Genomic DNA, 17,386 nt, shown 5'->3' with positions numbered 1-17,386 from the left:
CTCAGCGCTTCGAGGTTGGGCTGAGCCCCACGTGCGGCATTCCGTCCGCGTCGATGGCACTATTTGTGGTGCCCTGTCCTTGTCCTCCAAGCCGGGGGCTGTTTCTGCTTCAGAGCCCGTCTCACTCAGTCCCTGGTTTCACTGGTATCAGTTCTGGCTTCTCTCTAGTCTTAGAAGCCAGCCACCCTCCCTAGACTGCACCATCCCTTGATGGGAGTTTGCCTTTCTTTGCCTCTGAGGATATTTAAATGTGGCCAGGCTGGGCCGAAAAACCTCTGAAGGAACTGTGCGTTCGTTCATAAGCTTTGTAGCGTCACAAAACTCTGACCAGTATTTTTGATTGAATTCTGAATATTTCTGAGCTTTTGTGTGATTCCGTGGTTACGGCTTCCAGTGTCATTCAGTGGATGTGTTCCAGGTATGTGAACACACGCACACACACGCTCACACATTCACACACACGCGCACACACACACCTACACTCACACATGCAAACACCTACATTCACATGTGCGCACACACCTACACTCACACACCTACACACATGCACACACCTACACACACATGCACTCACGCACACACCTACACACACACCCTACACTCACACATGCAAACACCTACATTCACATGCACACACCTACACACACCTACACACATGCACATACCTACACACACATGCACACTCGCACACACACACCTACACACATGCACACACCTACACTCACATATGCACACTCACACACCTACACACACCCTACACTCACACATGCAAACACCTACATTCACATGCGCACACACGTACACACATGCACACACCTACTCACAAATATGCACACTCGCACACACCTACACTCACACACCTACACACACACCCTACACACACATGCAAACACCTACATTCACATGTGCACACACACCTACACACATGCACACACCTACAGTCACACACATGCACACTCACACACCTACACTCACCTACACACACAATGCACACTCGCGCCATCACACACGCGCACACACAGACTCGCACACACACAGTCGCTCTGCAGGGTCCGGGCTGTTGGAGTGTCTGGTCTGCACATCCTGTGGGGCTTCTCTGGGGACGTCCTGCTCCCTGTTTGAGTCTGTCTGTGCCCTGGGGTCTCAGTCCCATCTCACTTGTTTCTCTCCCGCTGAAGAGCTTGTATAAAGATTCCTTCACAGAGCAGTGCCAGGTACACCCCCTGCCTGCACCCAAAGGGAGCCGCCTCCACCTGGCCTGTCTTTGGACTTACACTGGGGCAGTGGCTTGATCTGCTGGTCATTTTGTGGATTGAGTCATGTGAGGGCAGAGTGTTCTGACAGGCTCGGGTGAAAATGGGTAACCCAGGCCACGCGTGGTGGCTCACGCCTGTAATCCCAGCACTTTAGGAGGCCAAGGTGGGCGGATCACCTGAGGTCAGGAGTTCAAGACCAGCCTGGCCAACACGGTGAAACCCCATCTCTACTAAAAATAAAAAAAATTAGTCGGGCACAGTGGCAGGCGCCTGTAATCCCAGCTACTTGGGAGTCTGAGGCAGGAGAAACGCTTGAACCCGGGAGGCAGAGGTTGCAGTGAGCTGAGATCGCACCACTGCACTCCAGCCTGGGCAACAGAGCGAGACTGTCTCCAAAATTAAAAAAAGCAGAACTATGGCTGGGCATGGTGGCTCACGCCTGTAATCCCAGCACTTTGGGAGGCCAAGGCAGGCGGATCACGAGGTCAGGAGATCAAGACGATCCTGGCAAACATGGTGAAACCCCGTCTCTACTAAAAATACAAAAAATTAGCCAGGCGTGGTGACGGGCGCCTGTAGTCCCAGCTACTCGGGAGGCTCAGGCAGGAGAATGGTGTGAACCCGGGAGGTGGAGCTTGCAGTGAGCGGAGATCTTGCCACTGCACTCCAGCCTGGGCGACAGAGCAAGACTCCGTCTCAAAAAAAAAAAAAGCAGAACTGGGTAACCGCACAACCCGGAGTCCTATAAGCATCTTGGGGTTTTGAGAATCACCCTGCCGAGTGAAGGGGGCCTGCCAAATGCTGCCAGTGCGTTGAGGTGTCTGGGGGGCGGTACGGGTGGGGGAGTCGGGGCCTCGAGGCTGTACCCTTGAGCTGTCCATTTTACAGGGTGGCGGCCTCTGCCGTGGTCTTGATGATGAGTTTGGGCCCCAGGCCGGCCTGGCCAAAGTCCCACTGCTGCTGACAGGCTGGCCACCGGCATCCTTCGGTGCCCTGGGCTGAGCCAGGCTGTGTGACCCATCTCCACAGGACCACTGGGCTCACCAAGGGCCTGGCATTTGGCGTCCCCCCACCTCCTGGTCTCATGGGAATAACTGGCTTCCAGAGTGCTGCCCCCCGCCACCCCTGGGCTTTACGCAGCCTGGGGAATGTGCAGCCGTGTGCAGTGCTGAAAATTCTTTTTCTAAGGAGACCGTTGTCAACACACCTGGCAGAAGACAGACCCCATTAGCAGTTGTCTGAGTCATCCTCAGCTGCCAGGGAGCATGGCACTCTTTGCAGGGAGGTTTACAGCCCCTTCTCTCTTAGGCCAGGGGCCCTGGCTGGTTTGGCTCCCGTGCCCCAGCCTTCAGGGAGGGCGGACGGCCTGAGGGCTGTGCAGGGCCTGGAGCAGATGCCGAAGCAGCTAGAGGTGCCGGGCGGCCGGGGTGAGGGCCCTTTGCTCCTCCAGCGTTGAATCCTCTTCTCTGTTTTCCTTCTTCCCTCCTGTGCCACCTCCTCCCGCTCTGCCTTCTCCGCCTCCTTTTCTTTCTTCCTCTTCTGCTTCCCTCCTTCCTCATCCCGTTCCCTTCCTTGACTCTCTTCCTTTGCCCCTTTCAAAAAAATGGATTTGAGGCAGAATCTGTTTATATAAAAATGAAACATTTGGAGATTGTACGTTTCAACCAGAAGAGGGACTGCCTCGAGACCTTTAGAGCGGTTTTGCAGTTCTTTTTTATGTGTTTTGTCTAATTTTTTTTTTTTTCGAGGCAGAGTCTCGCTCTGTCGCCCAGGCTGGAGTGCAGTGGCGTGATCTCGGCTCACTGCAACCTCTGCCTCCCGCGTTCAAGCGATTCTCCTGCCTCAGCCTCCTGAGTAGCTGGGACTACAGGGGTGCGCTACCATGCCCGGCTAATTTTGTATTTTTAGTAGAGACGGGGTTTCACCATGTTGGTCAGGCTGGTCTCGAACTCCTGACCTCAGGTGATCCACCTGCCTCAGGCTTCCAAAGTGCCAGGATTACAGGTATGAGCCACCGTGCCCGGCTCCTTTCCTTAACTCTCTAAGCAGGGGAGTGTTTTGGGGGAGCCGGGAGGAGGGAGGAACGGAAGGATCCGAGGAACAGATTCCGGGCATTGGTTGGTGTTTGTCATCCCGTCTCACCCCCACGGCTCTTCAGTTCTGATTTTTATCTGATGTTAACGAGCTAAATAGGCTGCCGTTAAAGAAAATGTAACTAGACATAGATATCTCACTGTCATCCCACCCACATTCCTGCCTCAGCAGCAACTCACACAGACTCGTAAGGTGCCCGCCGCTCGCACTGGCTCGTAAGGTGCCCGCCGCTCACACGGACTCGTCACGTGCACACGGCACTGTGCGCTCGGCAGTTTTTACTAAACAGTATGGCGCAAAAATTTGCCACGTCGCTATGGTCTTCGTAAGGAACATTTTCATGATCACGTAATATTTTGCCTGCTGGTGCGTCCTCACCAGCTCTTTCTGTTCTAGAACCTGCTTTTCCTCCATTGCTCCTCCCAGCTCCCAGCAGTCTTTGGGTAATTCCTCCTGGCTGCCTCAGATCACGTTGCCATCCAGATGCAGAGAAGGCTGGGTCACAGCCCTGCCCGCTCCTCTCTGCCTCCCAGGGTCCTGGACCCCTTCAGCTTCCTTGCCCCAGCCCCCACCTGCTTCAAAACTCCGTGTCTTGTTGGCAGTGGAAAAGTCACCAGACTAAACCGTGGGACAGTCTCGGCGCACCTGGCTTTGAGATGGTTTTAAATACTTGCAACTAGGCTCCTCCTTGGAGAAGAGAGTTTGGAGTTGACTCTTCTGTGTGTTTTGAGGGAGACGGTGAAAGGGGTCTGTAGGCGCCACTCATGTCACAGAGCAGGGGACTCAGGGCTGCGCCCTCTCTAGGAACTTAGAGTCTGTGTTCCAAGCCCAGGAGTGTAGCTTGGGATGGTGGAAGCAAAAGCACGCCAACCCCACCCTTGGCAGACATCACACTGTTGCCGGAACCCTCACCACGGTCTTGACAGTGTCTCTGCTTTCTGCTTCTTTAGCTAACTTCTTCCAGCCTATCACGGAGGACTCTGTTGATCTCACTAGAGCAAGCTCCCAGTTTTCCGTATGTCTGCCTTCTCACGAGCCAAATAATCAGTTTAGGGATGATTAAAAGAATATAATGGCCGGGTGCGGTGGCTCACACCTGTAATCCCAGCAGTTTGGGAGGCCAAGGCGGGCAGATCACTTGAGGTCAGGAGTTTGAGACCAGCTTGGCCAACATGGTGAAACCCCGTCTCTACTAAAAAATAAAAAAATTAGCCAGGTGTGGTGGCGGGTGCCTGTAATCCCAGCTACTGGGGAAGCTGAAGCAAGATAATCGCTTGAACCCAGGAGGCGGAGGCTGCAGGGAGCTGAGATCGCACCATTGCATTCCAGACTGGGCAACAGAGTGAGACTCTGTCTCAAAAAAAAAAAAAAAAAAACTGGTTTATAATAATAGCCAATACTTATAGAATGCTTACAATATCAATATACCAGGTACTCTGCTAGAAAGTGTTTTACACTGGCTGGGCACGGTGGTTCACGCCTGTTATCCCAGCACTTAGGGAGGCTGAGGTGGGCGGATCACCTGAGGTTGGGAGTTCGAGACCATCCTGGCCAACATGGGGAAACCCCGTTTCTACTAAAAATTATCTGGGTGTGGTGGTGTGTACCTGTAACCCCAGCTACTTGGGAGGCTGAGGCAGGAGAATTGCTTGAACCCGGGAGGTGGAGCTTGCAGTGAGCCGAGATCGCGCCACTGCACTCCAGCCTGTGCAGCAGAGGGAGACTGCGTCTAAAAAAAAAAAAAAAAAAATGTGTATTTCAGAGAACCTGCTTCAAGGGCTGGGGGAACAGGGCGTGTGTGAAGGGGGAGAAAGGGTAATGGTGGCTGTGGTCTCAGCCTTCTCCCCCAGGAGCAGAGGGAGGTGGGTGGTGCAGAAAGCTGCAGGTACAGGACTTCTCCGCCCTGGTTAAGACAGTCCCCATCGCAGGTGCTATGAGGACCCCAGAAGCGTCCACGGCCTGGCAGGAAGAGCAGCAGCTTCTGCAACAGGTGGATCAGGGTCCTGTCCCCAGTGTAACCACTGCCTGGCTGGGTGACCCCCATCCCCACTGTAACCACTGCCTGGCTGGGTGACCTGGGGGTCACCTTGACCATCTGTTAGGGGGATCCTGATGCTGCCCGCCCCATCTGTGATGAGGATTAGCCAGTGCCATCTGTGCCGTGCCTAGCACAGGGCAGACGGCCGCAGAAGCCAGTTCCCTGTTTCCCGCCCCTGGTTCACCTTTGGAGGGATGTGCACTCGTCAGGGCTTTAGGCCAAGCTCGTCAGGACCAGCTGAGGGGAGGCAGCCTGGCACAGCAGACGTGGGTGCTTTCCTCCGTGCAGGGGCCGAACACGAGTGGCTTCCTTGGGCCCAAGTTGGTTTCTGCTTATGCAGACAGTCACGTGGCCCAACACGGCCCGTCCTGGCACACCTCGTCTTAGGAGGAGCCGTTCCTCGGGGGAAGCCCCTGAGTGCTCCTCAGAAGCCAGGTGGGGGCTCCGTGTCCTCGCCCTGCTGTCCTGGGCCCCGCAGGCACGGACTCAAAAGAGGCTGCAGCCACAGTCAGGAAAAAGGCCGCTTGGAGGAGGCCCTCGGAGAGCCCCAGGCGCTGAGCCGGGAAATGGGCAGCTTTGCCTTCAGGTTGGCTTCTCCTCCCTCCCCGTCTCCCGTGCCTGCTTCTCTTCCACAGACCCACTCGGCATCCCACGCCAGGGCACACGCAGGCTGGCCGTGGGGCCTGTCACAGCAGCAGGGGCTCTGGTTTACCCCAGTGCTCATAATTGCCCAATTTCAGAAACACCCAACTCTGAGGAAGGACCTTGCCGGGGGGATTTTGAGAAGGGTGTGTGGTGATGTGGAGGGCTCCTGTGTGGCCAGCTGTCCCTGTGGTGGCCCCTGGCCCCGGTTCCCTTTGGGCTGCAGCCTCGAGACCAGCCCCCGAGCCTCATGGATGGACACAGCGGGCATGGACCCCGGCCTCAGGGGATAAAATGCAGCCTGAGGACGTGGCTGGAAATGCCCAGGTTTCTTGTGCGGCAGCACACACGGCTCCTCGGTCACTGTCCACGCTGAGCACACCCGAAAATCCTCAGCGAGAGCCGGCTGCATGTGTGTGTGCGCCTGTGTGCATGCGTCCGTGTGTGTGTGCGCGTGTGCGCGTGTGTGTATGTGTGTGTGTGATGTCGGAGTGGCTGTTCTCAAGAGCCTATTCTCTCTGGACCCACTCCCTGACACATCAGCCACTTTGTCTCATAGGTGTGAACATAATGGATTCGTTGATTCCTTTCGAAGGCAGGCACGCCCGCGGTGCTGGTGGCCACAGCAGGGTACGAAACACGAGGGCCACATGTCTGGTACCTCGGCATCCCCCCGACAGGGAAGGAGAATGTCAGCGGAGCAAATTACTGACCGAATCCTTGGGAATCTATAAAATATTAAATTGCTCTGACTTTCACATAAAATTCAGGCTCTGGGCAGCCCAGGAGGAGAGGCGTCTGGAACATGCAGGGTGTGGGGGGAGCGGCTGCCAATGGAGAGACAAAGGTCCCCGAAGGGTGGGCCGTGGGTGGAGGCCTGTAGCCCTGGCTGGAGGAGAGGCTGCGGGGAGTGGGGTAAAAAGAACAGAGACACAGAAAACCCACGTGCACCTTGACCAGAGTGGGGCTTTCTCTGAGTTTTCGTTGAAGGCTTTTTGGTTGGGGTTGCGCGGTTTGTGGTTTGCAGGCAAGCTTTCTGTTACTTTTCTTCCCCAGCCCTGGGGAGGTGGGGAGCTGGGGTGCAGACGGCGGGGGCTGCAGCCCTGGGGAGCGGGGAGGGCTGGGGTGCAGACAGCGGGGGCTGCAGCCCTGGGGAGGGGGGGACCTGGGGTGCAGACGGCGGGGGCTGCAGCCCTGGGGAGGGGGGCGTGCTGGGGTGCAGACGGCGGGGGCTGCAGCCCTGGGGAGCGGGGAGGGCTGGGGTGCAGACGGCGGGGGCTGCAGCCCTGGGGAGGGGGGGAGCTGGGGTGCAGACGGCAGGGGCTGCAGTCAGCTGTCCTCTTCGAGTCTCCTGTGCGGCCAGCCTCAGGTTCCCCCCGGCGGCACTGGCCCTGCGCTCACTGTGGCCGGGCGAGGACCCGTCTTGCATCGGTGGCCATAGCAAGTCCGCCGTGTGGTCACTGCACTGCCTGTTCCGTGTTTGACCCCCAGCAGCTGGGGAAGGTCTTCTGTGTCTTTGGGAGACCAGCAGTGAGTGATTGCTCCGATGTGCCACGACCCTGTGCTAAGTTCTTATTTATTTATTTATTTGTTTAGAGACAGAATCTTGCTCTGTCGTCCAGGCTGGAGTGCAGTGGTGCACTCCTGGCTCACTGCAACCTCCGCCTCCCGAGTTCGAGCGATTCTCCTGCCTCAGCCTCCCGAGTAGCTGGGACTACAGGCGCCCGCCACCACGCCCAGCTAGTTTTTGTATTTTTAGTAGAGACGGGGGTTTCACCATGTTGGCCAGGCTGGTCTCGAACTCCTGACCTCAAGTGATCCGTCCACCTCAGTCTCCCAGACTCTAAGTTCTTTAACCGCATGAACTCATTGATCTTTCCATAGCGGAATAAGGTAGGAACGACAACACACTCATCAGGCTGCAGCTGAGGATCCTGAGGCCCTGAAAGGCGAAGGTGACAGGCTGACCCGAGGGGGTTCCATGGCTCCCCCTGGCCAGGCTTTGTGACTTTAGACCTGGCCTCTTCATTGTGAGCCTGTACCAGGTCCTCGGTGGGCTCCACCATGGTCGGGGGGACCCCGGGCTGGACCCCGCGAGCCTCCTGCCAGGCAGGGCCGGCATCTCCCGGGCCAGCGGCCAAGCACCCCCTCTTCCCTGCAGGCATCCCCACGCTCATCATGCTGGACCCGCAGGGCGAGGTGATCACGCGGCAGGGGCGGGTGGAGGTGCTGAATGATGAGGACTGCCGGGAGTTCCCCTGGCACCCCAAGCCCGTGCTGGAGCTCTCCGACTCCAACGCCGCGCAGCTCAACGAGGGCCCCTGCCTCGTCCTTTTTGTAGGTATGAAGCTCACGGGGGCAGGGGGCGAGGGGGTGGCTGGGGGGCGGGACAGGAGGGGCCTCACTTGGGAGGAGCCTGTCCCTGCCGCTTCTCGCTGTCACCAGCAGTGCAAGCCTGGGCCTTTGTCTCTCCCTGAAGCCTTGCTTTTGACCCCAATGATTTATTCATGGCTGGCCCCTGTGGGAGCTGCAGCTGCGCTTTCCCTCCTAGCTGCTCCCCAGCTGCCAGCTGGGCAGAATAGGTCAGGCCGGGAGGATGCCCTCGGGCCCCCCATGCGCAGACCCATTGTTGGAAAGGGCGGGTGGCACACGCGGCAGCTGCGGGGGCTGGGCCCCTCTGGCCAAGGCTCACCAAGGCTGCTTCTGCGGATCCTCTGTGCTCTGAAGAGCTGCTCCAGCCCGGTGGCTGCCTTGGCTCCTTTGTCCTCGCCTGCACCTCCCCGTCTCCCATCTCACCCAGTCTGAGCTCCGTGGGTAACTGCCCAGCCGGGCCAGGGGGACACAGGCGCATCCATGCCAGGCTCCCTGCAGTCTGATGGGATGACCCTGGTTCCTTTTGCAAAACCTGGCCCTCTGCCTTGGACTTGTGGCTCCCCTCCAACAACTCAGAATCACTGTACGAGCCTGGGCGTGGTGGCCAACAACTCAGAATCACTGTACGAGCCTGGGCGTGGTGGCTCACGCCTGTAATCCCAGCTACTCGGGAGGCTGAGGCACGAGAATCGCTTGAACCGGGGAGGCAGAAGTTGTAGTAAGCCCAGATGGCGCCACTGCACTCCAGCCTGGGCAACAGAGCGAGACTCTGTCTCAAAAAAAAAAAAAAAAAAAAGCTGCTGACCAGACCACAGTCCTCACCCCCTCCCACTCACCACCAGTTCTTCTGCCATTTTCACTAGGAGGTCGGAGGTCGGAGGTCATGGCTTCTCATTCTGTGGCTGAGAGAAACACTAGCAGGCGCCTCAGGTCCTGGCTTAGGGGAAGCTCAGCCTCCCAGGCGGGTTTGTGAGGAATTCAGTGGGAAGACTGTCTACCTGGGAGAGCAGAGCTGCTCAGTGAGGCAGGTTCCTCCTGGGGAGCCCGGTGCAGGAGAGCACTGTGAGCTTTGCTGCTGGGACGCATGTGCACACACACCCATGCTTGCAGGGAGCAAGACCTGTATCCAAGGGGAAGTTCATTTCCGTTCAGGGGCTGCTCAGGCGGGCGTTTCTGCAGCTCAGGCCCCCTCGGCGGGTGCCGCTCTGTTTGACAAGCCAGTGTTTTTTCTCCCCGTCTTTTTCTCCCCACGACCCCAATCACAGATTCTGAGGATGACGGAGAGTCCGAGGCGGCCAAGCAGCTGATTCAGCCGATAGCTGAGAAAATCATTGCCAAGTACAAAGCCAAAGAGGAGGAGGCACCCCTTCTGTTCTTCGTAGCTGGGGAGGTGAGTGCAGAGGAGAGGCTTGGCCCAGGGCTGGCTCAGCTGGTTCGTAGCCGGGGAGGTGAGTGCAGAGGAGAGGCTTGGCCCAGGGCTGGCTCAGCTGGTTCGTAGCCGGGGAGGTGAGTGCGGAGGAGAGGCTTGGCCCAGGGCTGGCTCAGCTGGGACTTCTGGCACAGGAGTGATCCTGGCCCCAGGGTTGTCTGAAAGGACCCCAGGGTCAGGGCTGCCTGTGCTTCCGAGAGAGCCCACAGACAAACGTGGCAAGGAAAGGTAGCCATTCGCCATGGAAAACCATTCCCTCCCCTGCTGCTTCCTCTTCCCGTCCATGCTCGGCAGCCTCAGGTCAGCAGGGAGCCGTCCCCAGGCTGCTTCCCGCCTGAGCGGCTGGGGAGAGTGGCCGTGGCTGCAAAGTGTGATCCACACCTCCTGGGTCACAACCAGGCCCTTGAGTCTTTACAAAATGCTGGGTTCGTGCCTCCGCGCTGGCTGCAGTGGGCCGATCTCATCAGAGGGATCCTGGCTGGGGCTACTGCTTATACCTGCGGTCACCCAGCCGGCCCGGTGAGTGCTGAGGTTGGAAATTGCTGCCGCTCCCCATCTGTTTCACCCAGGCTGTCCCTTTGAGGTCTCCAGCGAGGCTGGACCAGGCAGGAGACTCTTCACAGGGTGGGAAAGTGGGGCTTTCAGCAGAGCGCCCTCCCGCAGGTGCCCAGTTATCCAGGGCCTGGAACCCTGCACCCTGCAGACGGGCGTCTCCGTGACTCAGCACAGGTGCAGGCTCTCATTCTTGAGCTCCTCCAGCCCAGGAGCCTCCTCTATGCCTGCGCTGCCACCTCCCCGCCCCACCCCACCCCACCCCACTGACTGACGGACAGTTTTGGAGGCCGCCCCCTGCCCTCCATCCACCCATCTGTACCTCCAGTTGGTCAGAGCCCTGTGCTGATTTCACGCTGTGTTTGGATCCCAGGAGAGGCACGGAGGAGGCAGGCGGCAGCCAGACACCCGGTGCCACCCATTCATCACCTCAGCCCCTGGCCCTGCCCAGCCCAGCACCTGGGTCCTTCCCAGGTGGCTCCAGTCACCTGCTCAGCCCGGGGGTGGAGGGGAGCAAAGAGGTTCACAGGCCCTGCCTCGGGGTGGCACCAGCCACTGCGCACCAAGCCCAGGCCCGGGGAGGCTGCGCCGCATGCAGGGACTCCAACCCCTGCAGAATGGCTCTGAGAAAAGATGGCTGCAGCACAGCAGGGGCCGGGCATGGGCGGGGGCGGCCTTGAGAGGTGTCAAGTCTGGAAGGAGCATTTGCAGGTTTTCTGTACGCCAGGCACGGAGCCGCATATTTCACCTGGGCTGTCTCCTTCGCTCCTGGCTCTCTGGCTGGGAACGTATTCGCTGTCCTGTTTCACAGGGGAGGGAGGCAAGGTTCAGAGTGGACGAGGGGCTGCTCCAAGGCAGTTTGCGGGCTCCTGTCTGGCTGGGCTGGACTTTGTGTCTCCAAAAAATGTACAAAAATTAGCCAGGCATGGTGCTGCATGGCTGGAGTCCCAGCTACTCAGGAGGCTGAGGTGGGAGGATTGCTTGAGCCCAGGAGGTGGAGGCTGCAGTGAGCTATGACTGCACCACTGCACTCCAGCTGGGGCAACAGAGAGAGACTCTATCTCCAAAAAAAAAGTAGCTCCCTTACGAATCCTTTCTCCTTGTCTTTGGATTTCTGTGTTTGCCTTGGTGTCTGCATGAGGCTATGTCTGCTATTAGGGGAATTCACCAGGACAGCTGCTGGGAATGTAGGATAAAGTGCCAGCTTCCTTCTCAGATAAGTAGTGAGGCCGCGTAAGCTTCCACAGTGCTTAAGCAGCGCTGTCTTCTGAACTGGCTGGCTGTGCAGCTCCTGTCCTGCCTGAAACCATAGGGGTGGGAGTTGGAACACAGTGAGCTGTCTCTGTTTAAAAACATTCCAGAGTTGAAGTCCAGATTGGCCTCAGATAACCCACAGTGGGGCTGCAAATCATTGACAGTTGGTTACAAAAATAAACAATCAGAGGCTATGACATTTCTAGACTGGCACGGTGGCTGACGCCTGTAATCCTGGCACTTTGGGAGGCCAAGGTGGGCGGATCACCTGAGGTCAGGAGTTCGAGACCAGCCTGGCCAACATGGTGAAACCCCGTCTCTACTAAAAATGTAAAAAATTAGCTGGGCGTGGTGGGCGCCTGTAGTCCCAGCTACTCAGGAGGCTGAGGCAGGAGAATTGCTTAAACCCGGGAGGTGGAGCTTGCAGTGTGCCGAGATCGTGCCATTGCACTCCAGCCTGGGTGACAGAGCGAGACTCCATCTCAAAAAAAAAAAAAAAAAAAAAAAAAGACTGTGGCATTTATAAAATGCTGAGGACGTATTAAAATGGTGTTGATGCTAATAAATACATAAATAATTAAATATAAACGACTTACCTAGTGGTTTGCAGGGCAGATGCAAAGAGAGAATTTTACAAAGCAGCCCCTTCCTCCGGAAGGCAGGGCAGGGTTCCCTCCTTCCCAGGCTGGGAGCCCCCTGCTTGGGAAACGCCTGCTCTTCAGGGTGCGGGAGCTACCACACCTGGGGAGACTGGGCCCAGGGGACTCTCCCCCTCCTTTCTTTAAAACTTCTTGGTTTTCTCTCCCTCCTGACGGCTTCAGGATGACATGACTGACTCCCTGCGAGATTACACCAACCTGCCTGAGGCTGCCCCTTTGCTCACCATCCTGGACATGTCAGCCCGGGCCAAGTACGTGATGGACGTGGAGGAGATCACCCCCGCCATCGTGGAGGCCTTTGTGAATGACTTCCTAGCAGAGAAGCTCAAACCGGAGCCCATCTAGCGTGGCTCCGGCCTCCTGAGACGTTATTTAAAACTCAGCCTTCTCCTCCTCCCCCTCCTTCCTTCCGCCCTTGGACTTACCCAGCGTGCCCCGAATCCCATCACCCAAGTGTCCAGCCTCTCTGTGGTGCCTTGTTTCTGCAGTAAACTCCTCAGCCAGCACCCTGGGGTGCGGAATCAGCAGCGGCAGAGTCCACCGTGTTTGGAGACTCTGTTTGGGAGCACGGGATGGCCGGGGGCCCGGCCAGAGCGGGGCTGCATGGCTTTCGCAAAGTCACTAGCTTTTGGTGAAGGATCTGCCAGGGTGTCCGGGGCAGAGTGAGCGTGGAGGGCCGCTGGGTCCCGCTCGGGCTCTGACTCTGACGTCGGCACACACAGCCCCGGACGGCCAGAGGGGAACCGCCGGGTGACACCTGCGTGGAGGCTGAGCTGAGAAAGGGCCTCCGCTTAGAGCTGCGGGTGAGGACATTGTTTTCTAAGCGACGCAGTCTTCCTCGGTCTGAGAGAAAAGCACCCACTCGTGTTCTCAGGCAGGGGATCTCCAAATGCAAAAGGAAGCTTGTGGAGGTTTTTTGGGTGAGAAGAAAAATGTAGCTAAGGTAATGGTTCATATAGTAACGGCTGATTTTTACGGAGCTCCCACCTCCTGATGAGATCATACAAACAGCTCCCACGATCCTGAAATTCTGTTAACGAGTGAGGGTGGACCTCTCACTCCACCCAGCTCTGTGCCCAAGGCCCCTGATCTCTGCTGAGGTGCCCACGCCCACGTGCGATCACCCCTGCTATTCCCTTTTATTTTCTTTTTTTTGAGATGGAGTCTTGCTCTGTCGCCCAGGCTGGAATGCAGCGGCACGATCTTGGCTCACTTCAACCTCCGCCCCCAAGGTTCAAGTGATTCTCCTGCCTCAGCCTCCCGAGTAGCTGGGATTACAGGCACCCGCCACCGTACCTGGCTAATTTTTGTATTTTTAGTAGAGACGGGGTTTCACCATGTTGGCCAGGCTGGTCTCGAACTCCTGACCTCAGGTGATCCACCCGCCTCGGCCTCCCAAAGTGCTGGGATTGCAGGCATGAGCCACCGTGCCCGGCCCCCTTTTCTTTTCAAAGCAGAACTACAAAGATAAGAAATTACCAGAAGCCTCGCCTTTTCCTAAGCACCAGCAGAAGGAGCTGTGCCCCGGGATGGAGTGAGGGTGGAGGGTGCGTCAGCCACGGGTGGGCCTTGTGTCGCCTTGTATCGGCCCAGGTAGGTTGTTGGTCTCTTACTTGGGCTGACCTGACCCCCAAAAGAGAAACAAACAACTCTGTTCTCAGGATTGGGGATGGACGGCTTCGGCCAAGCGTTTTAGCCTCATTCACTCAGGTGTCAGGGACTTTAAACCACCCTGGGCCTTACCCCTGGCCCCACTCAGCACTCTGCCAGCCAAGACCATTGATTTGGAAAATCCGGTCCCCACCCGCTAATGAGCTGTTGACACTGTTGTTCCTTGCTGAATTGGATTGTTGACTTGTAGTTCAGAGGCGTACAACTAGTTGGCGATTAGACTTGTTATGTGATGTTACCAGCCTGAAATGCGATCACCCCGTAGGAAATAAAGCAGGCATCTCTGGACCTCATCCACCCTGGGCCTTTGCTGTCCTTGATCACAAAAGTTGTTTCTGCTTGTGGTCCTGTGCTCTGCCGGGGCGGGCAGTGGAGGATACCTGGTAGCTGGGAGCTGAGTCCCAGGAGTTTTGAGACCCCCAGGATGTAGCATCTGTCACATCTTCTTGGTTTCCGGCAGCCAGGAAGCTCATTTGGATGACCGTGGCAGAGGCGGATCCCTCCTGCAGCCCTGGCCACCGTCTCTCCTGGTTTGAGCAGGAAGCTCATTTGGATGACCGTGGCAGAGGCAGATCCCTCCTGCAGCCCTGGCCACCGTCTCTCCTGGTTTGAGCAGGAAGCTCATTTGGACGACCGTGGCAGAGGCAGATCCCTCCTGCAGCCCTGGCCACCGTCTCTCCTGGTTTGAGCAGGAAGCTCATTTGGACGACCGTGGCAGAGGCAGATCCCTCCTGCAGCCCTGGCCACCGTCTCTCCTGGTTTGAGCAGGAAGCTCATTTGGATGACCGTGGCAGAGGCGGATCCCTCCTGGAGCCCTGGCCACCGTCTCTCCTGGTTTGACTTGGCCCTGGACGGAGGGTGAATCCTCAGATCGCGTACCTTGCTGTGGACATTCTTGCCCATTTCCTCCCTCCAGGGGAGCCGAGTCCTCTGAAGCCTGAGAAAGCTGGTTGGGAGAACAGGAGGAATCACGCACGGGTCTCCTTGTGAAGAATGGGCCAAATGTGGGAGCCTCTTAAACCCAGCTGGTCCCAGGCTCAAGGCTTCTCTGGGAACGCTGCCAGAGTCTCCCTTAGGGGTCGGGGTGGGTGGGATGAATGTGGCCGACCTGAATGTGGGAGATAGCAGGATTTCTGTCCATGTATCGTGATGGCCTCGGAGGAAAGGTGGGTTCTCTTAGCAGCTGCTTACCTTTGGGGCAGGAGGAACAAAGTCCAGCGAGGGGGTTGCCCTAAGTCATTGCAACTGGATTCTTGACACCAGAATTCCCCTTTTAGAGTGGGTCTGTAGCTTCCTTAAGACCCGTGGGGAAGGTTGACTCCAAAGGTTCAGGTTTATACAGTGACTGCTTTGCGGGAAACTGTTAGTGAAGAATCACTTCTGAGTGTCAGGGATCGATAGTGAGAGGTCGTAAAGGCCACAGATGCAGGCGAAGTGGGTGGCATGATAATCCCCGCCAAGCAGCTCCACCTTCAGATTCTTGTTGCTAATTGGAAGCAGGTTCAGCACCAGCTGTGGCATATTCAAGGGCTTCCTCCGGCAGCCAGGAAAGCCAGGCCCTGCAGGTGGAGGCTGCGGGCGGCTGTTGAAATGCCACTCTGGGGTTCCCAGATTTGTGTTTACCACAGTGACTTCCAGATCCCATCCACTCATCCTCACAACAGCGATGAGGGTTTTTTTTTTTTTTTTTTTTTTGAGACAGAGTCTCGCTCTGTCGCCCCGGCTAGAGTGCAGTGGCATGATCCCAGCTCACAGGTTCAAGCCATTCTCCTGCCTCAGTCTCCCAAGTAGCTGAGATTACAGGCGACACCACCACGCCTGACTAATTTTTGTATTTTTAGTAGAGACGGGGTTTCGCCATGTTGGCCAGGCTGGTCTCGAACTCCTGACCTCAGGTGATCTGCCCACCTTGGCCTCCCAAAGTGCTGGGATTCCAGGTGTGAGCCAGCACAGCCAGCCTGTTGTTGTTGTTTTTTTTTTAACCTGTCTCCCCAACATTAAAAATCTGTTTAAGAAAAAGGGTATGTTTTCCACATTGAATTCCTAATTGGGAAAAAAAATATTTAAAAAAGAGAAAAGGGTATGTCTGGGACCGGCACATACAGCAGATGAAAACCAGCTTCTTTTCCAGAGCGAGGTGACTTCCTGCTCTTGCTTTTCGCCCCTTGGTACGTCCTTGAAATCAACGGCCATCACTTACCAGAACGCAGGGAGCGAGTGCTGTGTTGGCATCGGCCAAGCTTCAAATAGTAATTTTCAGCCAGACTTTGTTTTTTCCTGTTGCCTAATTAAAGACACTGAAAAGCTGTTCTCCCCTCCTGCTGCCTTGTTCTAGGACAGCAAACTGAATTCAGCAACAATACAGCCGGAGCCGGTTGTGGCCCAGGAGCAGATCCGCGGGACCTAACACGGTGTTGCCCCGTGCAGCTTAGGGAGGAAACGCAATGTATGAGAGGACACACGTGTAGGAAGCCTGCACACTGGGAAGCGTGGTACCGGGAGGGCCCTGAGCGAGGGCACACGCTGTTGACGGTGCCGTTGCCCCGGGCTGTGGGTGGCTGTGCACACAGGCCCGCAGGCTCAGGAGTAGCACTGAGCAGGGGGCTGTGAGCTCAAAGGGTCTTTCCAGTTTGCCCCGAAGCAGCTGAATGAGAGAAGTGGGCACTTGGCTACACCCCTCACTGCTGCCGCCAGCAGACGAGGGCACACGCCCTGCTTCCTCCAGGCTGCGGCTGCGCAAGGGAAAATTCTTTGGGAACAAATAGCTGTTGACCAGTAGCTTCATTAGTGCTGGGAATATAACATGAGGGCGTTCTAGGTACACCTCGTATGTGAGCGCATGAAGACAGGTAAGTATGCCTACTGCCATTTTTCAAGGCGTGTGTCTCACCCCCTTGGTGCTTTGGGACACTTCCCAAGCCCGAGAATGTGTCAGGAGGTTTGGGTGGAACTGCTGGGTTTCTGTTAAACGATACACAACTCGTGAAAGACTCTGTCCCCAGGTCTGTAGGCCAGTGTGCAATCCAGAGGCAGAGATGGCCTCCAGTCCGGATTCCGGGTGCTTATGCCTCACTCACATGAGGAAGTCACCCACAGGTGCTAGAATGAAGATACAGTAGGAGACGTGATCTCAGGGCCAAAAAATCCATCTCTCTTGAATGTCAGAGGACATGGAGGTCCTGCTTGGCAGGCTTGCAGTGAGTACACCCCGCCCTCGGCATCTCAGAGGAGCAGGGAAGGGAGGCTGAGGCCAGAGCTTGCTGCAGCCGTCGGCTCCTCCCTCCCTAGCCTTGTTCCCTGTTCCCTTCCTGCATTTCTTTTTTTTTTTTTTTTAAGACAAGAGTTTCACTTTTGTCACCCAGGCTGGAGTGCAGTGGCACGATCTCGGCTCACTGCAACCTCCGCCTCCCACGTTCAA

The 17,386-nt window shown here is 56.8% G+C and overlaps 1 protein-coding gene across 5 annotated transcripts in view; it reads left to right on the top strand.

The window, feature by feature from the left end:
- The window catches only part of NXN (nucleoredoxin), a 180,423-nt gene extending 166,162 nt beyond the window's left edge, over nucleotides 1-14,261 (top strand). For 4 of the 5 annotated variants that reach the window (XM_016931115.4, XM_009431521.5, XM_016931114.4 and 1 more), the window contains exons 6-8: nucleotides 8,192-8,371; nucleotides 9,669-9,793; nucleotides 12,460-14,261. In XM_016931115.4, coding sequence (XP_016786604.1) covers nucleotides 8,192-8,371; nucleotides 9,669-9,793; nucleotides 12,460-12,642 — 488 coding nt within the window. In that variant the 3' untranslated portion in view covers nucleotides 12,643-14,261. The remainder of the gene's footprint in view (nucleotides 1-8,191; nucleotides 8,372-9,668; nucleotides 9,794-12,459) is intronic. The other variant, XM_016931117.4, reaches the window with a different exon arrangement.
- Nucleotides 14,262-17,386: the final 3,125 nt, after the last annotated feature.

This window comes from Pan troglodytes, chromosome 19 (genome assembly GCF_028858775.2).
Source record: "Pan troglodytes isolate AG18354 chromosome 19, NHGRI_mPanTro3-v2.0_pri, whole genome shotgun sequence".
NCBI lineage: Eukaryota > Metazoa > Chordata > Mammalia > Primates > Hominidae > Pan > Pan troglodytes.
This window is presented reverse-complemented; position numbering and strand designations above follow the sequence as displayed.